The sequence below is a fragment of the Anser cygnoides genome, chromosome 12 (genome assembly GCF_040182565.1).
Source record: "Anser cygnoides isolate HZ-2024a breed goose chromosome 12, Taihu_goose_T2T_genome, whole genome shotgun sequence".
Taxonomy (NCBI): Eukaryota; Metazoa; Chordata; class Aves; order Anseriformes; family Anatidae; genus Anser; species Anser cygnoides.
Genome location: NC_089884.1, coordinates 9,948,979 through 9,970,866, shown reverse-complemented (window position 1 = coordinate 9,970,866; position 21,888 = coordinate 9,948,979). Strand labels below are relative to the sequence as shown.

At 38.4% G+C, this 21,888-nt stretch overlaps 2 protein-coding genes and 1 long non-coding RNA gene across 5 annotated transcripts; 1 reads left to right on the top strand and 2 right to left on the bottom strand.

Moving 5' to 3' along the window:
• Positions 1-670: 670 nt before the first annotated feature.
• Positions 671-12,422, bottom strand: LOC106033299 (fatty acyl-CoA hydrolase precursor, medium chain-like). Of its 3 annotated transcripts, none has more exons than XM_013176725.3 (14): positions 12,293-12,422; positions 11,098-11,177; positions 9,890-10,094; positions 9,346-9,484; positions 8,950-9,083; positions 8,271-8,424; positions 7,908-8,009; positions 6,960-7,058; positions 6,360-6,500; positions 5,491-5,571; positions 3,999-4,146; positions 3,172-3,321; positions 1,356-1,428; positions 671-1,191 (listed from the first exon to the last, which is right to left on the bottom strand). In XM_013176725.3, exons 1-14 carry the CDS (start codon positions 12,319-12,321, stop codon positions 1,002-1,004), a joined length of 1,725 nt encoding a protein of 574 aa, XP_013032179.1. In that variant the 5' UTR covers positions 12,322-12,422; the 3' UTR covers positions 671-1,001. The 3 variants fall into 3 exon arrangements, with proteins under 3 accessions (XP_013032179.1, XP_013032177.1, XP_013032180.2); XM_013176723.3 differs by lacking the exon at positions 12,293-12,422 and adding an exon at positions 11,703-12,132; XM_013176726.3 differs by lacking the exons at positions 11,098-11,177; positions 12,293-12,422 and adding an exon at positions 10,655-10,784.
• CIAO2B (cytosolic iron-sulfur assembly component 2B) lies at positions 12,225-14,489 on the top strand. Its single transcript, XM_067004188.1, has 5 exons — positions 12,225-12,665; positions 12,799-12,876; positions 13,129-13,254; positions 13,687-13,732; positions 14,262-14,489. Exons 1-5 carry the CDS (start codon positions 12,240-12,242, stop codon positions 14,357-14,359), a joined length of 774 nt encoding a protein of 257 aa, XP_066860289.1. The 5' UTR covers positions 12,225-12,239; the 3' UTR covers positions 14,360-14,489.
• A 786-nt stretch (positions 14,490-15,275) lies between these two features.
• Positions 15,276-18,232, bottom strand: LOC125183356 (uncharacterized). Its single transcript, XR_007165211.2, has 3 exons — positions 18,009-18,232; positions 16,574-16,709; positions 15,276-15,819 (listed from the first exon to the last, which is right to left on the bottom strand). It is a non-coding gene; the product is annotated as an uncharacterized lncRNA (long non-coding RNA).
• Positions 18,233-21,888: the final 3,656 nt, after the last annotated feature.

Below are 21,888 nucleotides of genomic sequence, written 5' to 3'. Positions count from 1 at the left end.
AAATGTGTGGACATCCCTGTAGGATCTACTGTGCTGCATAATGCTGCTGGGAGGTAGCAGTATGGTCAGGAATATGGCTGGGATATCTGGAGCAGCCTAGGGGTCAGACATAGGAAGCAACATGACATGGCATAGAAGATCTTTGCACTGAAATGATGTGTTAAGACTTGTTCTTGGCAGTCCATGAGCATATCAACTGGTAAGAGCACTGGAATAATTATGGTAAATGAATCTCTCTCCAGTGCTAGTAATGAAGGCCTGTGACCTGTGCAGAGAACCTGGAACTGACTGGAGGCACAGAGAACAGCCTGGTGCACAATGTAAAGAACCAAGGAAAAGACAGAAAGCTTACACTTTATGTTACCACAGCTGATCCTTCTAAAGTAGTTATTGCTAAATTTAGAAGGAAAATAATGGAGGTAGTAGAGATTATTTTTCTCTTTTCTAACATTTGAGAGGAGTCTTAATTCCAGCACTGCACTACTGTAACAGACTATGTATCACAACAGTCAGAAACAAACTATCTCAGTTGTAAAACCGATTTATAGAGGAGTACTTATTTAGTTTCATTTTTTCTTCACAGAGGATGTTTGTGTATGTGAATCAGACCAAAACTTTTGTAACACCACTGATACACTTGATGTAACAAAGACAGTTTTACTTCCAAATCTGGTCTTTACTGATTTAACTTTATTAAAACAAGTTGCTGCTACATTCCCTCTTCAATCATGGCAAAGCGATAGGAAAACCTAAGCAGCAGGGAAATCTGGTAACTACATTTAATAAGTGAGGCTTCTGTTGTGGACATGAACCCAGGAAAAATTAAAGTATCACAAAGTGGAAATAGGCCCATTGGAATTATTACAGTGAATAATCATAAATATGACAACTGTGAAGATAACGTGAAAGGAATGGACACATTATCTTATCCTCAAAAATATTTGAAGTAATTTCTTTTGCTATCCTAATAGTATGCCTATTATGTATGTTTAAACTATAAATTATAACTCTGAATTAACCTTCCTGTTTTCCATTCTTTTGTTATTTGTCTGTTCAAACATCATCTTTTTCCAGAAGTCTACCTTCTTTTCCTTCAACTTTCTGGCTTTCTTTTGTTTTAGGTTTATCTGCAAGTATTCTTCATTTAGGTTATAAGATGGCCATTCAACCAAACCTTCCCCATTAGGATCTCTGTAAATGATAAGAAAGAAAGAGTGAATACCCTCTCCAGTCCACTGGGGAATTCAATCACAGCAATTAAGAATGAAAGAACAACACAACTGATTCACTAGGGAGTCAGTACAAAGTAGCTAAATTACTTTTGTAATATTATCTGTCATGAATCTCATTCTCACCCATTTCGAGCAAAGTTAGCCCAGTACTTCATTAGCGTTTTGCTAAGGTTTTTTTCTTCCTCTGTAGCTTCATCTGAGAAACAAAATGTAAAACAATTATTATAGGAGGCAAAAATCAAAACCGTGTTGCTACACAAGCAGCATTTCAGTCTGTGAATATGTTGGTCTTGACAAAATTTCCTGGTTACATCAAAAGCACCACACCTGAAATGTATTAGTAATCCAGCAATCATTAGGAGATTTCAGCACTTTTTATGAATGAGGTCAGCATTATTACCCTTATTCTACAAATAGGGGAGTTTAGATACAAGGAAACAGAGCAATTTGTCTGTACCCTTCCAGGAAACCAGAAGCATAACTGGAAAAAAAGAATAAATCCATCTCTTCCAAGTCCCATTACAACTCAAGAAATGGGCCACGTGGTTTAGTTTCATAGATCTCATCCTAGTGTAGTGGGACTGAAATTTCATCTGTTATTTAGACTGTGACTAGGCAAGGTTTCTTCATTCTGATCCAAAAGGATGTCATTCCACATCTCGATATTTTAAGAATATTAATCTAAAAGTACTTACTCATATGTCCTCTCCTATCAATTCTGTGAAAGCAAGTTTAGTTACTGTGTTTAATGTTAAATACAACTCAACATATCATGAAAAATATTTGATATTTTAATGCTTTCAGTAAAGTTGGGCAAATAGAAAAAGAAGTGTATAGTTTTCTCTAGTATAGGAACTCATAAGTAATAAACAGACACAAAATACAAGCAAAATCAAAAAGCTCTAGTAACAGATTAATGAATACTTTTTACAACATAGCTGGGTTGCTCCAAAGTTCAGTGGAGTAAAAGGAAATGCTTTCATTTATGTGGACTTTGAAAAAGACTATGAACTACCGTGAAAATGGAAAAAAATAAAAGCAGAAAAATAAATGGTGAATTCACTTAAAATATTTTTGTGTTTCTTTTTCAGAATAAGAAAATCTGTATCATGAGAAAGAAAAGACTCCATTCTGAATATTATTGCTTTAGACATATGAAATTAAAGGAAAGTGCTGGATTTGTAACATTCCTGAGGACATGGCATTTTTTATTCAACTGTTTAGTGATTAGCACATTCATTTGGCCTGTGGCAACATGGGATTCTTCCTGAAGGAACCAGAGTCCACATTTCCTATAAGAATGCCCAAATTGCTCAAGCACATGTAATTTTGGGAGTACACCCTTAATCCTTCCTCAACAGACCAGTTCCATGTTGGATAAAATGATTAAATGTTAATGAGTCATGGTAGAAAATAGTCTTTAACCTAACTATTATATTTTCATGTGGAAGTGAAACACTGGAGTCTCGGCCTCGCTCTGATCAACACAAGCTGGAACACTCTGCAAATAGATCATACCCCATTCTCTGGGCCCTGACAGGCAGTCGGATTTCATGGGAAATTTCGTGAGTACCTTGCTAATTCCCTGCCAGCTTAACTGATCTTACCCTTGATTTGTTTTTCAACCAAAACTATTTGGCAAATTCACAAACAGTGCCAGTATAATGACAGAAAATTTGCTAGAAAACATCATTATTTGCTAAATTGTTTACAGCATACATAACTTCTTGTGGTCCAGAAACAACAGTCTGTATGTGATAAAGAATGGTGAAGACAGTAAACTAACATTAAGCAAAATCAAACAAAGGAAAAAGGGTTATACTTTGGTCTCACTACTAATATGTGCACTTTAGTCTGATTGAAATGGAAGTAGCAATGCCAAATAATGTCAGTATTATGTGGGTAATTTAGAAATGAACAATGATGTTCCATTCCTTACCGCGTAGGCCTATATCACCTGCCAGATATGGTCCTCCAAAGACAAAGCCAACTTCATCTCCATGATCAGCTTTCACATACTCTGGTTTAATATCCCAGTATGCTGTGGGCCGATGCTGATATTCAAAGAAGTATGTAGGAGCTCCAGACTCTAGAATATGTAACACTTAGAGTATTAGAGGAGAGGTGCATAAATTATATCTCACATCGGCTGCTTAAAATATTCCTTTCAGTACGCCCAAAGCTTTATAGGTGACCCGGCACATTTCTAAATGTAACATTACACTCAAACATGTATTTTTACTTTTAATTCAAAATGAAGAATGTACAGCATTAAGAAAATGAAAAATCATCCCAGGAATACCTATAGAAAACAAAGTAAAATCCAATTATTTTCCAGTTCTGGATATTTTGGAATGGCTTGCCTACACTTAAATACCCTAAAATCTCGACTACAGAGCTGCTGATTTCCCATGTAGCATTGGGCCAAAAGACAGTCCTGGTTCCTTTATTTTTTATTATTTTAAATTATTTTTTAAGCTTGTGTACTTCACTTAGAAACCATGTACCTGTGTTATCATGCTCTGCTCTCAATATATTGTGAGTATGAACACAAGTCCAAGACACTAGTACAAAGGTAAAGGTGTCACTTGCTTGCCATGGTCCTGCACACCTAAATCACTCTTCACTCTCAAAGTTCCCTGTGGGAATTTCAAGAAGGGCTGCCTACACGACAGGATTTTCTTGATATTGCTTCATCTAGCATGCAGAAAGAGGTTTGAATGTACTATTTTGAGACTGCCCACTAGCTAGAATTCACTAGCTCACCCTTGTGATAATTCAGTGCTTTAATGGATGGCACGACAAATCCTACATCCCCCAGCAAGTCGAGAAATTGGTCCCGTAGCTCAGCAGGATCATCTATGTTTCCCAGATACTCATCCATTATCATAGGCAATAACTCTGCTGGTAAATCCTAAGAGAAAAAGGTGGAACAAGAAGCAACCAGAAAAAATATCAATCTAAAAATGTCATCTTTTAAACTTCAGAGATTCTGCAAAGGCACAAAAATGCAGGGTAGTACCCACATTGATGGGAAAGTATGATGGCAAATAAAACCTGTTTAGACTTCCTGTGAAACAAAACAAAACAACACAACAAACCTCAGGTCAAGTTTACAACAGATTTATATGGGTTAAAACTCTGTAGGAAACCATGAAGCTCCAGAAGCTTGGAATTTCCTCCATATTGATAATGCCTTTGGCATCTCTTTTCTTCAGAAGATAAGAGAGGAATTACAAAAGCAAGTTGTGTCCTTGAAAGCTGTGTTGACTATTCTGGTCCAACCTTTAACCTAGCACTGCCAAGTCCACTGTTAAACCATGTCACTAAGCACTGCATCTACACAATTTTGAAGACCTCTAGGGATGGTGACTCAACTAGTTCCCTGGGCGGCCTGTTCCAATACTTCACAACCCTTTCAGTTAAGAAGTTTTTTCAAATATCCAAACTAAAACTCCCCTGGCACAACTTAAGGTCCTTATCATTTAGTGCTTGGGAGAAGAGAATGATCCCCACCTCACCATAGCTTCCTTTACCTTTACTCCACAGGTAATTATGGAGTGCGATAAGGTCTCCCCTGAGCTTCCTTTTCTCTAAGCTAATCAAACCCAGCTCCCACAGCTACTCCTCATAATACTTGTTCTCTAGACCCTTAACCAGCTTTGTTGCCCTTCTCTGGACATGCTCCAGCACCTTGACGTGTGACCTTCTTGTAGAGAGGGGCCCAAAACTGAATAAATGATCCTATGATTCTATTAGACTGCAGAGCAAGACCAACAGGATCTCTAAACATAGCTTAAGTTGTTAGTGTTACAATTTAACTGCTTGAATGATACATTTCAAAGCAAGGAGTGCAAAGTATTTTTGAAAACTATTTTAAAAGCTACATTTAATTTATTGAAAAATCCTGACCTGAAACCCATCTGCTAGGCAATTAGACATCAACTACTGTAGGATTAGGGGTACTATTACCATAATCCTACAAACAAATACATAACGTAAAAACGTTGGTTCTGAGGTCTAGAAGAAAAAGCGTATTTCCCAAAAACTAGGTCTGACTCAATCCTATTTCTGATTAGCTCCATACACTGCAGTCCTGTCAGCTTTGCTGGGACTCTCCTCAAAGCATAATGTTACCTCGAGCCCTAGTAAAATACGGCTCAACCAGGAAATTAGAGAATACTAAATTTCACAAATCTGGTACATGCATTAAAAAGAGGTTTTACATCTTAATTTGGATTAGTACAACAATTCTTACCATCATTGGTAGTAGAAGCTCTAATGTTGAAGTGATTGATTTTTTATCTTTCACTTCCTTCAAACCTGGTATTGGTGACGTCTGCACAGAAAAAAATAATGTTATGGCAGCCATTCAACTTCTCCAAAGTTTTCAATATTGAAACAACTTTACTCCACTTTATTCTAACTGCTGGTGTTGATTTTTGAAGCATCATATTATAAAGAAAATTCACAAATCCACCCCCTGCGATTTGCTGCACTGTATAGCAACTGCTCTCTTGGAGTCACCCATGGAATTTGTGTGCAAAAGAATTTATGCACTGAGAGTAGGATGGACACCCACGTTAACCCCATCCTCTGTTCCCATCTGAGATTTTCAGCCAAATGGTCTTTCTACCTGATAACAAGGAACACAGGGGCAATGAAATAACCAGCAGTCATCAGAGTTCAGGACATAAGGGGTAAGCTGCTTACAGTGATCACTGTAGCATTTTAAATGTCCTGTGTATCAATCTTTTATATTGTGTGTTTGTTGTGGGGGAAATAATTCTTTTTATTTTTCTATGAAGAATAAACTCTTGACTGCTGCATTATTTTTCCTTCCTCTGCCTGGATGATTTTAGGAAGAGAAAATAGTGTATAATATTGAAGATCCAAGGATGTTCATATAGTTCAGCTAGCAGGATGGAGCCCATCTCACTGTTTTGTGACCAGCTGGTTCTGGGTCACCACAGAATCATAACTCAAGCAAAATTGACCTTGTATATATTTTCAACAATGCATACATAAAAGGTATCCTACCAGCGAACACCTCACCTACTCTTCTCAGAGTTGCCTGCATCTGTTAATACAAACATTCCAAAAAATGAAGAATAGACATTAAATTACAGATCTAATGTTCCAGCCAAATTCATTGTTGGTGACTCCTATCATCAGTGGGACCGTATGAAACTCCTTTCCAGTCAATATCTCTTCAGGCGACTTATGAAGGAATACTCCATCCAAAACTAAGGGTAGAAGCTTGATTTCCTGAATGAGCAGAAAAAAAAATATCAAATTACTTGTCAATAGTATTTTCCTGTTTCCTTCAAAACACATAATAAAACATCCACATTTAATGTTCCAAATGCAAAAAAGAACTTTCAGAAATCTAGGTATATACAGCCACTGTAACATACATTTAGAGTTTTGCAGAGGAGTATGAAATGCTAGCCTGGTTTTGGCATGTTAAGGAGCAATTTAACCATTTCCTGATCCTGTTCTGTTTCCGACTAGCATTGAAATGTGTGCTCAAGTCTTGCTCACAACTTTACAGGTGCTTCATTAAAAATTCTGAAAAAATACTCTGTGAAATTATTTGAATATATAGGGTGTACTTTAACAAAAATTCAGAAAAACAAACTTTGGAACAGGCCAATTATTAACTCCATTCAGAAGATGAACCACAAGTGTGCCATTAAAAAAATCTGTAAGTAAAATTTTACCTACCGTACTGTTAGAGATAATATCCATTGCTTCTTGATTCCTCAAGCAGTTTATGAGTGAAAGTGAACTACTAGTCTCACACTTAAATATACTTGCAATTTTCTGAAAGTTATTAACAAAGACAAGAACTGTTAGCTATGAGGTAGTCTTTGAGGAATTTATATGCAGAAAATTATTATACTCAGTACTATTAGCAGCTTTAAATAAAGCCTAGTTTAGGTGAGATTGATAGATCTTGAAGCACTTTATTTTCCTAGAAATACTACAATTAGATCATGAAGTCAAACCATTCCTGTGTACTCTTTCTTGCTATATTTCCATTCATTGTTCTATAACAAACCTTGCTGTTGAGATAATACTAAGTTGTGACATAAATCAAATAAGAAAATTCAGAGAATCAGCTTGTGATTTTGACATTATTACTGACTACTGGTTCAGGAAGAGAAATACAAAGATACTTTTACAGAGGAATTTAATTTCAAGGCTTTTTTATTGTTGTTTTGATGGTCTTTATTTGAAGTAAAAGCCCTCCATAAAAGACCATAGCTGAATAAAAATCGAGTACCTCTTCTAGATTCTAACTAAACTTCCCATAATAAATTCCACAGTCACTGTATAAGTGACAGTATGCATGAAAATGGGTATATGCCTAGCTGGGCATGTGTGTAATTGAAAATACTTAAATCTACCCACAGACATTATAATCACATAACCATACAATCTATTTCTAACACCAAATGACCATGGTAAGATTGAAAATAAATGGACTGTTTGAATTAAAAACTTACTTAGTGCTAAACTATGTATCTATAGATATGCCTTGAAAATAAATTTAGATCAACTTTTTTGCACAATATGCAATCAGATTTTCCTCTTTTTCTTTTAAGGAAAGAATCGGATATAAGAAATATTTTATGTTACAACGACTTTAAAATGCAAAAATGAGCTTACCTTAAGATCTGCTGAAAGAAGTATATTTTTATTAGGGGGGATTAGAATTCCACTCTCTGATATTGCTTTATGAAAGAGACCCTTAGACAAAGGAGACATAATCTGCCAAAAAGGGAAGAACAGAAAGTATTTATACTACATAATGGTCCTTATCCCATGACTTCTTGCCCAACTAGATTGCTGCGTTCAGTGGGGAAATAAACACTTTTATATGCTTACAGAAAAAGTGTCAAGACTTACAGCAATGTGCTACTAATTTTATTTTCAAAAACTGGAATAAGCATTAAATGTTACACCAGTTGAGTTTACTACTGAAGATTTTTTTTAAGACTTTACTTTTTAGTATATCTATTGCATGCTTACATGTGCATAAACAGAGCAAGATCCTGCAGATACACCAAAGAGTGTGACAGATCCTGGATCTCCACCAAATTGTTCAATATTTTCTTGGATCCAATGAAGAGCTGCTACTTGATCCAAAAGAGCCCAGTTCCCACGAGCATGTTCATCACCAGTACTGAAAGAAAAGCAGTATAAGCTAACTTCTCAGGAAAAGTAATAGTTCTTCTAATACCAGACAATATTAACCCTAACAATTTACAGTTTGTGCGAAGTGCCCTATTTGGCCAAGGAGAGATCTGTATTTACTGATCTAAAGCCCTTCATAGTCAGATGTAAGACCACTTATTTACTGACCTCTATTGTTCATCCATGCACAGATGGATACCTGGCCTTTACATTATATGATTTTTTGTTTTATGCACCGATGGACAGAGTTAATGGCAAAATGGAAAACCCTATGGAGAAACAAATAAGCCCAACTATGATTTGGTAGTAGGCTGTATTCAAATGGCAATGCAAATGGAATTTAAGGACTACGTTCTTAATGACCTCATGTCCGGATTTCAGTTAACTGCATACACTTAAACCACTGTACCAGTGGGAAGCTGGTGTACAAGTTCAGTCAATTTAGAAAACAAAATTATCCATGCTTTACACAAGATAGAAAGTGTTTAGTAAAAAGTGGATCAGGTCATCTTACCAGAAGAATCCAAGCAGTCCAAGTCTGTACTGAATTATTACTACCACGACATTCTCATAGGCTGATAGTGCAGAACCATCATACCTAGAAGCACCACCAAATACAAAATTGCCTCCATGGATCCATACCATTACCTTCGAGAGAAAAGGGTAAGACATACTTTTATAAATTGCTTGGCAGATTTCATTTGAAAGGGGGAGACAACATCAAAGAATTAGGAACTTCTAACCTCTGAAGGTCAATGGGAACCGAATTTTAAGTTGGTGGACTGTGAATTTTGTATAATATTATTCTTACTAACGGAGAATAATATTTTCAAAAGCAATTAAGCAATTTAGGAGCCATGATTAGATGCAAACTTTGTACAACACAAGTTTGCACAATAGGTTTACGTACAGGTAATTTGTCCTTCTTGTCTGAACCAGCAGGGCTGTAAACATTTAGATACAAACAGTCCTCAGAAGTTTGGAATGGAATGTGTTTTTCTTGATAATTTTTTTCAGCTTTTTTCAACATGGCCAGATCTTGAGGACATCTTTACAAAAGAAAGAAAGTGTGACTATTAGTAATAAAACTGCAATACCAACGATGTAACAATGATAAACAAAACACATTTTCTTTATCAGACTGAATTTCCACATGGTGCTTCAACTTTGTGTTATTTATATACAGTTAGAGGTGTCAACTGTAAAAAACATAGCTCTCTACTTTTACTTTAAAAGATTAATTAATTCAGAATAGTATAATAAGAAAACTGGATTTCCAAATAAAGGAATTTACCAGGTATTCTTTATACTTCCTAGTCCCACAGGTCTTACAAAGTATTTCACTACCAGTCAATCCAAGTGCCTTACTTAAAATCAGATATTTGTACGCTAATAAACACAACGCTGACAAACATGAGCAAGTCTTATATATAAACAAACTGAATGGCTCTCACAGTGGTGGGTAGGAAGTTGCATCTCTCAGACCATTCCAGGGTTCAGGTGGTTCAGGTGGGGAAAACCTCAAGGATCCAACTGGTGCTTTTGCAAAAGGAATCCCAAGGAAAACGTTTACAAGTCTATCTGTCCCCTTCACGTTTGCTTGTTTTCCTCTGAGCCGTCCATGCGCAATAGTCACTTCTGGTTCAGCACCATTCTGTCCTAGATTACACATAAGAAAAATAATTAAGTTGCACCTTCATAACTATCAGATTTTTCAGTGAAGCGTTTTTTTACCAGCTCCTTTATTTAGAATATTTCAGCTTATTCAATTTTGTTCAAGTTTTGTGCAATGACAGACACCCCTTGCCAAACATTTCCGTAACTGGCTCCGCTTATGACAACTGGAGCTAGGTAGGACAGTTTATTCACTGTACAACATTATAAATCTTAAAAACAATTTCAGAGGAAGCAGTAACTGTCAAAATCATTAACGTCTTCTATTTACCATCCAACAAAAGATTTTCAAAATAGTTCAGGTAATTCAGAAATGTTCTGATTTCTACCATTTAAGAAACAAGGCCTTTTATTGTTTTCATAAAACTATCTCAGAAATGGTTTCCTCCTGCAAAAACAGTCACTTTTGCATTGAGATTATTAGGATACTTTTGCAGATTGCTAACACAAGTATGAGAGATGTACTGCCTTTGAAAACTACTACCCTGTAACTTGTTAATGCAGTTGCTTCCCCAACAGCAGTTACAAAAGATTTTGTATCTCACCTTCTATTCCACAAGTGATAAATATTATACTACAAACCAAGGTATAAAACAAAGAAATCTGGCTTTGAGGAGACATTTTTTCCTCTACTTGCATTCCAGATATTTTTCCTGTTTTTACACGGAAGATATTAGTACAAAGGTCCCCAAGGACTGCCCTCTTGGTAGGGAGTGCAGCTAAATTCCCTTCCAAACATACACTGCATTAAGCACTTTCAGAGCTGTAATTGATACGAAATGTAAATACAATCCCTTAGTGTAACTTACCTAATTGTTACCCGATCCTGATCATAAATGATCCGAAAATTACAGTGCAAGAGAATTCAGAGCTACGTGCCATTTCTTATATAGTTCCTAAGTCTCTGTGTTGTGCTAGTGGTGGAGATGTGTGAAAATTTCTCACAGATTTCACTCGGAACTGTGCAAACATGCATCATAGAACATACCTTGCCTCTTATTTTTAATACTTCCCTCAAGTCTTTCTGGAAAATTCTTTCTGTTGCAGTTATTTTTGTTCCAGATCAATCTGAAAATGAAAAGATATAAGTAGGAGGTGAGGTCTATATTAAAGAAGGGAAAATGAGACTCCTTCCAGGTGAACAGCTTTCTGACACATAAAATCCCATTTTCCCAAGCTTCTGCTAACACAACATATCTTTTAATTTAAAACCCAGATTTCCATCCCTTGTCTTCATCTCAATGACTAAATATTGAAATAAATCTCAGAAAATGAATTCACAGTGTAAATCAGAGTTAGCACTATTATCTGATATAAATGAGTTATCCTCTTATCACCTTTTGGTTCAAATTCAGTCACTCAATTTTTATATGGAATACAAAGTTAACACTTAGCTGGTCTAATGCAGATGCCCAAAATGAGAAGTCCACATACTGTATTGGATCACGAAAACCTCCAAAGAATGGGCTAGAAAACTTCCTTGTATGACCTTTCACTGTAAAAATGACCGACTCAAAAGACAAAAGCAGGCAGTGGGATTCAATCAGCTTAAATGAACTCTGAGTGCGTCCCAAATTAACAACTCTTACTCACCTCAGCCATCTGGACCAGCATTTTCTTACCATTTTCCTCTCCTTTTTCAGTCAACAAATGTAGTATCAGATGTATTAGCAATTAAATACATTGCTATTTAATTTATAGTGATTTACATTGATTAAATCTGCTAAAGAACAAATGAGCACAAAGGAAAAGAGAAAAAAAAAGTCAATATTCACTTTTATTATAGTATTCTGAATTGAAAGAACTGTCTACAACAGCAACAATACCGACACAGAGAGAAAAGTGCGTGCTTTCTAAACCTGACACTCTAGCTAATCAGCTAGTTGAGCTGTCAGAATAAAATGTGCTGTACAGCCACTGGTGGTAACTGAAAAGTTCCTGGTATTCAGCCTCACAGCCTGTTAGTGACAGGTGTCAAATGGCTGCCAAAGAAGTTACGACACCTATGCCAGCATCTATTGCACAAATATTTTTATCAGTAACACGGGATCCAAGCTTTTATTTCTGCTAGTCATCGGGGAAGCCACCTCCAGCAGCCTGAGGTGTTTTACTACCGATAACTACGACTTGATGCAGGCAGCAAGGTGTCACCTGAGCAACAACAACAAAAACTTACACTTCACCTTTTTTTTTGTGAGGAGAAATCAGACATACAGCAGAAAGTCTGAAGCAGACGATGTACTACCGCGCGATCACAGCGCGGTAACCCCGTTACGAGGGCTGTGCGCGGCAGCACGCCGCTTGCCCACACGAGGGCGCTGCCGCACAGGCAGCGGGGCCGCCCCGCTCCCTCAGCGCGGCTCCGCCCGCCCGGTGCGGCGGCGAAGGGCGGCCGGGCTCCTTCCGCCACCTCCAGCCATGGTGGGCCCGGCCGGCGGGGCGCCGCTGGAGAACGCCAACCCCCTCATCTACCGCCGCTCCGGGGAGCGGCCCGTGACGGCGAGGGAGGAGGACGACGAGCTGCCCGACTCTATCGACGACCGGGAGATCTTCGATATCCTGACGGGAGGGCCGGGCCAGGCCAGGCCGGGCCGGGGCAGGGCAGGGTACAGGACAGGGGGACAGGGCAGGGCAGGATCAGGATCAGGGACAGGACACAGGACAGTGCCCTTTCCTTAACCTGACACATCTCATCCGCTCCATCAATGATCCTGAGCACCCCCTCACCCTGGAGGAGCTGAATGTTGTTGAGCAAGTTCGAGTTAAAGTGAGGTTTCTTGTTCTCTTTTGCTTTGTTTCTGGTTGTTTGTTTGTGTGAGGATGTTTGGTTGTTTGGTTTTGTGCCATGAGAAGAGGTTTATTATTAGCTAACTACTGCATTAGCAGTCTTTAAAGCAGTGAAGAACCCCCAAGCAGCAAAGCACAGCTTCAAGCTGTGTTGCACACAACGTGCCTCCAGCTAGCTGGGGTGAAGGCAGTGAGCTTTGCACACAGGAATTATTTGCTTGCTTTCCAACAGGTGAACGATGCCGAGAGCACCGTGGCAGTGGAGTTCACGCCCACGATTCCCCACTGCAGCATGGCGACGTTAATCGGCCTGTCCATCAAAGTAAAATTGATCAGATCTCTGCCTGAGAGATTTAAGGTGAGTAATGAAATCACTCTGAAAGCACAAGGGAGGAATGGTGTTTAAAAACCAGCTAGCTAACTTACAGCATAAAATAACCGGAGCTTTTTTCTTTTGTATTATGGTGGGGGAGGGAAACACTCTAGGAATTGGGGAAGGAACTAAACTGAAAAATGGGTGCAGAGTTCCAGTTCTGTGATGGCCATGTCACAGGTGAGTGGGGTTATGATGGGAAGGTACCTGCTGGCCTCTACAGCATGGCACGGGAGATCTTGAGGCTTCTTGATTTTAGGCCTGGTTTTATGCTGCAGTGTAGAGTATCTGGCATTGGCAAGAATGTCTTTTTTGTTTTGTCTTGTTATTGCTGTATTTTCTTCATTAAATAGTTTTACTTTGAACTTCCAATGTTTTGTTAACTGGACACCTTTTTCTTTCTTCATGCTTTTTAAGATGGATGTTCATATAACACCAGGAACACATGCCTCTGAGCATGCTGGTAAGCTTTTTAGTGTTCTCTTGTGTGGTTTTTTTTTTTTACTAATCTTGAAAATTAGAGAGAAAATACATTTTTCCACCTGCAGAGCAATTGTTCGGTATCTGGGACTTTACATGCACCAAGCCCCTTCTGGGGGATGTTACAGAACAGGCATGTGTAATAATGAAATTTAGAAATGTTTTTTACTTTACTTTAAACATCTCATTGGACAACTTGTGCTCACACGTTATTATTGATTTGCTTGGAGGGCTCAGAAAGGGGCAAGGCAGGGGTAAATTTCTTCTCCTGTTGAACCTATACATGTACAGCTCTCTGCTGATGAATCATAAATAACTTGCTAGTTTAACTTGTGGTAATATGGTAGCTTTGACTTGAGACCACAACTCTGTGGTGCACTTAGCATCTACAGAATTAGTAGTCTGAGTTACCATAGCAACGGTGCGATTATGTTGCAATGTAAAATGCTTCTAAAAAGACATTCTATACCAATGTTTTGACCAGTTTTTTGGGGGTATTTTTTTCTGCACAGTTAATAAACAGCTTGCTGATAAAGAACGTGTAGCAGCTGCTTTGGAAAACTCTCATTTACTGGAAGTGGTGAATCAGTGTCTGTCTGCCCGATCATAATTGCCTGATCAGGAAATCACCGGTATATTCTGCTGTGTTAAACGGATTTTGTATATAAGTGGTGATGCTAGTATTTCACCATACATGTATCTATGAGCAAAATAAAATCACTTGGATTTTCTCAAATAAATGTTTCATTATTTCTACCAAAAATAGTATGGGGGAAATTAGCTTGTAGGCAGCTACAAAAACATAATGAAAATTGGGTTTTCAAGTTTATTAGTTATTGCACTGGTAGGATTTTTTTTTCTGGACTTACTTTAAAAAGGTTTAAACCTGTTTTTAACAGGTTTCTCACTATCCGAAGATAATTAAACTTCATTTTAGGAACAGATTTTGCATACTGGATTTCACAAGTCCACCAAGCTAAATAGCAGTTAAAAATTTTTATACTCATATGGTTGTTTTGGACTGATAATATAATTTTTGCTTCATACGTCAGGATTTTAACAAGTTCATTTATGCAAAGTTGTAAAACATCTGTAGCAATAAATGTAAAGGATTCTAAATCATCTGCTTGTGTTTTTATTATCTCATCCTGGACTAGCCAACCAGGAAGGGCTCTAGATCTGTTTAAAATGTAATTTACTTTTTCTTATTCATTACTTATGGCAAATACCGTTATCTATGAGTACCAAGTATCTTTGAATTTTTGTTTTGGGTTTGGTTTGATTTGGTTTTCTTCACCTGTCACTCCCTTACACCTGACAGGAGGGAGTCATTCATATTTTTCAGTACAGACAGTCCAGCTATTCAATGCTGAAAGTCTTTCCTGGTAACGTTCCAGCTAAATCAGAAGCTTTGCTTTAAACATATTCAGGTTTAGCATTAATACCTAGCCTATGCTTCCCTTTCTGTTCTAGGAGACATGGTGCTTACTAAACTGTTGTCTTTTGGTAGAAACTGACAATATAGAAATTCATTAAGATAGAATTCCATTATTAATTAAAACTTTTGCAAGAGTTGTTTCCAACCTGGTCCATGGGGAAATATAACAGCCTTTAACAATCCTGTATTTTGGTGCAAACATGCAATACTACATATCAATTATTCAGTATCTTCATCATCATCAATTATCTAAAGAGCAACTAGTATACTTCTTTTTTAAAAAGTAGATGTGTGGTGGTAATGCTTTACATTTCAGTATTTTCTCTTGGAGGATCTCGGATGCTATTTTAAAAAGGGTAAACCTTATGAACATTATGTAAACCAAAGCCTGGTAGACCAGGCTAGTCTGTGTTGAGCAGCTGACAAAACTGAAGCCGTGGTGATTCAAGTACAAGGGAGAAAGTCAGACAGCAAAATATAATAGAAATAAATCCATATCTTCCAGTTTTAGAAGTGACTCACCCAGTTTGCACAGGGCTTCTACAGAAGGCCAGCTCTGCAGCAGCTTTAATCTGATCATTTGGCTTAGCATCCTTTGAATGATCAGCACTTCCTTGGACATTTGAATGAAACTGTAAATAAAGACAATATTTATGTGGTATTAATAATGGGAAAGTAGCAGAATGACCCAGCTGTTAATATTCTTTCCTGTCCACCTCTCTTGCCAAATCACTGAAATGATTAGTCCTGATGCTGCCAGCCTTTGCACCACAAATGAAAACTTCAACCATGGCAATGCATGCAGGCAACACACAGGCAATATGCTTGTTTGATCTGTTTGTGTTTTTTGATTGTTTGTGGTTTTGTTTATTTTTGTTTGTTTTGTTTGTTTTTAACAGAAAATGAATGTTGCCCTCCCAGATTTTGGGGAGGACAGAAATGGAACATTATGGGGGGAGAGGGGAATAGAAGGACGAGTAAGCTGCATACAGATTGCTTCAACCTGCACATCAAACAGAAGGAATCAGTAAATTATGTTTTATTGAATCTCTGTTGCTTAGCCTTCACCACTACATAATAATAATATTAAATAATTTACTGGGATGTTAGCACTTGCCTCACAAGTCACGTTATACACAGTAACTAACCCTAGGGGTGTACTTTTCACCGCTTACCTTTTCAGAGAAGCAATGGTATGTGGTTGTTTATAGTGCATAGTTGGGGGGTGACTTTTCAATAAAGGGACTCTACCGTGTAGTATCAAAGAAGAAGTCTGATATCTGCTACTTAAGAATGGAGAGGTCGATAACTTTGGATCTGGCATGTTTCTTTAAATGATGTGGATGTTACATTTATGAGATGATAGCAACAACAGAAAGGACAAACCAGTTCCTTTGCTTGAGATCACAGCTCTTCCTGTAGGGGGCTCCCTCAGCTTGAATTCTTGCTGAATGATAATGCACTGCCAGTTTCAGCAAAAATCTTCCATTCCCTGGTTTTAATGATCATTAGCTGGCTCCTGCTGTATGGAGAGTAAGTGGGAGACAAAGCATTAATCTGTTACAAGTATTTATTTTCAGACTTCTTTTCCTCCCACCCCCCAAAAAAAACCCTATCCCTAAATTTAGTCTCTGGAATGCTTTGTAATGAGACACATTCCATCAGAAAATATGACCCTTTAGAGCAGCTGTGTTGAATACAAACAGCCTCATTCAAGTCCAGGAAGAATGCCAGAAGCAGACATGTTTCACATTCCTAGGCTGTAGGCAGAGTCCTCCAGGAGTGGCTGAATGGCACATGTTACTCTCAATCTGCAAACACTGTGACAAGAGCTCCCTAGGGCCGCTGGCTCTGTTGTGCACTAGAGTAACCTGCCATGTGTTTGAGCCAGCAGACCGACACAGTTCGTGCATCTTGGGCTCTGCCAGTCTGCACGTACTCGGGCCTGCATGCACAATCCTGCTCCCTGAGAGGAAACAAGACTTTCTAGCTGCTCTCATACTGTCACTGCTGTCTGGTACCAGTGATCTGAAACATCTGAAGACTCTTCATCCCCCAGTTTCATTATGAGCAGCTAGAAAGCATTTCAGCAGCTTTGTATCCAGAGATGCAACTGAACTGTCCATAGAAGTGACAGGAAGAACTTTGCACTTAAGTGGACAATATTTCCCCTGTTCCTTGCATGGAGCAATGTGTACTACACACTGGGAACAGTTAGTTAAAAAAATAAAATGTTATTTTGGTCTTCCAGTCATGCTCAAGATTGATGTGTTTACATCAATAAAGTGCTTTGATAAGAATCTCCCCTGGAGCACTGAATTTTAAACTACATGTTTTACAATTTTTTCTTTTTAATAGCTGTTAAAAACATTTCCCTGTAGCCTGTCAAGCAGATAACTATACCACTTTTCTCTCCCTTATGAAATGCAGTTTGGCATAAATACAGACTGAACTAGTGGCAGACTCAACTTTTTTCCTTAAACAAAAGTAATGTTTATAGCAAAATCTTTCAAATGTTACTATGGAAAGTATCAACAAAGAGAAAAAAACAGGAAATTGAGGCTATTACCTGTGTATCTAAGTCTGCTGGTGTGCCTCACAACCATTTGCCAGCAACATTTAACAGAAAGCATATAAAACCTTTTTTCCTTGCATGAGATACTGAAAATACGAAACATTTTTACCAAACATACAAGTAGCAAAGAGCCCTCATTTTGTTCAGCGCACTTCAGTAGTTGCAGAATATATATGCTGCCAAGTTCTATAACTTTCTTGTGTACTTTTTATTATCTGTTCATGTACTTCTTACTTCATGTCTTACCTATAAAGAACTTTTGCATCCTGTGGCAGGTTATCTCCATTGTTTAACTTTACTTTGTGGTTGAAAGGAACAGCCCTGTCTGCAGTGGTAAAAACATCCTGGTTGTTTGGATGGTTGGAAGCCCTGCTGTCCCAGCTTCATTCCACACACTCATCAGGATCACTGAGTAATTTGCCAGTTGTCTCATCCGTTTTGGTGCTTTTCAGCATCTTACTGCGGCACACACAAGATTCAGATGCCAAAGATGTGCTCTTTACAAGTTAATAGTCCCTGGCTCCTGCCTTAAGCTCAGCTCCATGCACAGGGTTGGAGGGAGAGAACAGGGCAGAAGATAATTTCCATCATGTCTGTGGAATAAATGTAACATGGGAATCGGGAGCAGCTGCTGCCCTGTAGCTTTGGGAGGAAAAGAGAAAGATAAGAAAATGGCAGGGCCGTACAACACCTCACTGTGCTACCCATATCTGGGAATGTCCCCAGCCTCAGGCTGTGGCAACATGGAGATAGATCCACGAGTTTCTAGAGCTGCTTGCTAGGGGCTGTGACCTCCCACTTGGAGGGGAACTGAGTTAGCTTCCATGACTTCATGCTAGGCATCTCCCACCCTTCTGTGCCCTGTGTGGTGGTAATGTCAGGAAGGGTGATACAGCAATGTGAAACAAGCTATGAGCTTCACCCTGGATTTCTGTTCCCTCTATCCTCTCTTGCAGGGCTGTTACACAGCCCATCCCAAGTGCCCTCATACTGCAGCAGGTAACAGGAAAGCCTTTGCTGTCCCACTGTAGATAAATCCAAGCCCCTTCCTCACAAACAGCAGCCAGAGAAAAGAGGAGCAAGAGGACAAGTATCTTTGTAAAACTAATGCTTTACTTTGACAAAGGGAGATGCACACTTTGCCAAAACCATAACTACTGCGGCCAAAGAGAGCGTGGACGGCAGCTGTGCCCACACTGGGCCAAGCAGGAAGACCCAAGCAACAAGTCTTCCAAGACTGCCAAACTCTCTCATCTGGATATGGTTCTCTCCATTATTTTCATGTAGCTTTGGGATGATGGTTTATCATAGCAATTTTTTTCCTGATCTACCCAAATTAGTTTCATCTGGGTTCCCATCTGATGTGTCACACATGTCTCTGACCAAAATAACCTCAGTACATTGTCAGCAATTTGCTTAACCCCAGGATGCCTGGCAGCTTTATTTCTCTACACTTTTGCTAATGGAAGAGTTGGCACATGCCCTGTCTAAGGATTGTGAAGGTACCTAAGTAGCAATATTTGTTTTTGTCACTCTGACAAATAAATCATCCACATCATCTGAAACGCTTGCAGGGAAAACCAGTAAATGCCAACATATTCAATTTTCCCCTGTTTTAATAGAACAAAACTAGTTTTACTACCAAAAATCTGAAAATAAATAGTTTTACTAACATTGCAGCCAACTTTTTTAAGTACACAATTATTTTTGAGGTGGACAGAAGGTAATGATTAGGAATGAGTCACACAAATTGTTTCTGTACAAATTTGTACTGACTTGTTTTCATAGCAATACATTTTGGACATTTTTGTTTTTTTGGAAGACATAAGTCAATAATGAAAAAAGCCTGTCAAATTCTAGTTTATTAATGATTATTACTATTGACAAAAATTGACTAGGAGCTTAAAATAGGATCTGTTATTTAAAAAACGTCTTCCCTTTCCCTTCAAACTCACCATTCTGGGTCTGATCCTGCAAACTGACAGCTTTAATTGAGGTTATACTCTGGATTATATTTTTAGCGTATAACTGATGAAGTCTTGTCATATATTTATTTTTGTTGGCAAGAAGAATATTGGACCATCCCTAGCAAAAAAATGGAGAGTTCATTTTATTTTGCAAACAAGAAGTAAACGTTTTATTAGCTTTAACCTCAGTCTCAAAAGCTTTATTTCAAATGCATATGCCATTGCCATTTGCATGTACACATTTCAGTTCATCTACAGTCTAAACATTTAGCTCCACAGATGTACTCAAGCAGTTAACAGGTCATACAATTAATAATTTTCCTTTTTTTTTTTTTTTCTCAATAAATAAACACTACGGTTTAGATGCAGATTGTATACACACCTGCTAATATATCACACTAGTTTAATACTTGCAACATACTTTACTAATCTTTAAAACTGCAGAAACTTTGTTATGAACATTATGAAGATGGCATGCCTTCTCCTGACATCCAGTCTTTATCCTCTTAAAAGTTGTTTGAGTCTTTCACTGGCTGCAAGTAAGTTGTGTCTTTTTTGGCTTGCATGCCTAACTGGGCAATCCCTGTTACACCACAAAGAATGACAAGATGAAAGAGACAACATAGTATGAATTGTGGCTCAGTCCAGCTGGGGAGAATGGAAATGATCCCACAGAACAGGCTCTGGAATATACAAATAAAATAACATGCCAAAGAGAGGAAATGCATACATGAAAGCTGCCAAGACTGTGATGTAATGTCTCTCTGATCAGCTACATTGAGGCCTGTACCAGAAAAAATATGTGCCACAAAAACTGCAATGTACAGATCATGTTCTTTCACAAACATGGACAATTTGAGAGGGACCTCCCTGCTCCATGGAGAATGTTTTCCTGGCACTTGTTGGGTCTCGTGACACTGCTTTGTATGACCTGTCCCAGCCATGCAGGCTGCACTGCTGCACTCAGACTGTAAAACAAGATTTGACAGCTCTGCAAGTAAATAAAATTACAGTACAGACAAATTGTCAAATTAGTGTGATGTAGAAATTGGAAACGGGATAGCTGAAAGTGATGTCCACTTGCCACATCAGATGTGATCGTGGATTGCGATGATGCTCAGGTTAGCCTTACCCCAGTAGATGGTGCTACGATTTCACATGGGTCAGTGGCTGTCCTGAGACCCTACCAGCACAAACCCCACTGAGAAACAGGGGCAAATGTCTTTATCCAGAACCTGAGTTCCTCCTGCCACAACACAGCAGAAACTGTCTTGGCACCTCCTAAGTCCTCTGTGAGCCAGACTGTACCTGTCAGATGGGAGCTACTCAGCCTGCTTCTCTGCCTGGGGTACAAAGGCATCCGGTGCCTGTGCTGTACCCGTTAGCCCAGATCAATTTTTTGGTTTTGACTCAGCTGAATCTGTTCAGATTCATAAAATCAGTGTGCACCACTCACAAGCACTCCATCACTACATACAGTGATGGACTGTACATATAACAGAATGCCTTTTCCACTTACAAAATCTCTTCAACGCTGACACAATTTGCGCTGAACTGAGATACAATTTATTTCAGCTGACTTGGTAATTATTGAAGCATTCCGTTTTAATTAGGATGATGGTTAATGAAATCTGCCATAAAATCATTTGTGGCTTTCAGCTTTTGTAAATCAAATTACAAATATGTAATAAATACAGAGAAATAAATAAGTACATTATATGATGCCTTGTTATTTTCTTTCAGCGCTCATCAAGGGAAGCCTATATATCGATATGACTTGACGATGACAGGATAACAGACTCATTTCTCCAATGAACAGTTTTCTTCTTATAAGGCAAAAAGCACTGCATCTGTATGAGATCATCTAGAAAAGCCCTCCTTCCTGAAAAAATACTATATTCTTTTTTTGTTGCCTAGCTACGTGCTGCTGTTACCTTAGAAGGCTGTAGATTCATCTGAATGATTCTGGTGGTGCTGATGTGCTCGAGCAGAGGAGTAATGCAAATATATAGCCCTTTCTTTGGTAGAGATTATGAAAGGATTATGCAGAGGGCAGAGTGAGTGTGAAAAGAAAGAGCCTTTGAAGAAATGCAATTTACTGTATTCATCATATTCTTTTTGACATTAACTGCTGAATAAAGAGCATTTCTCCCTCACAG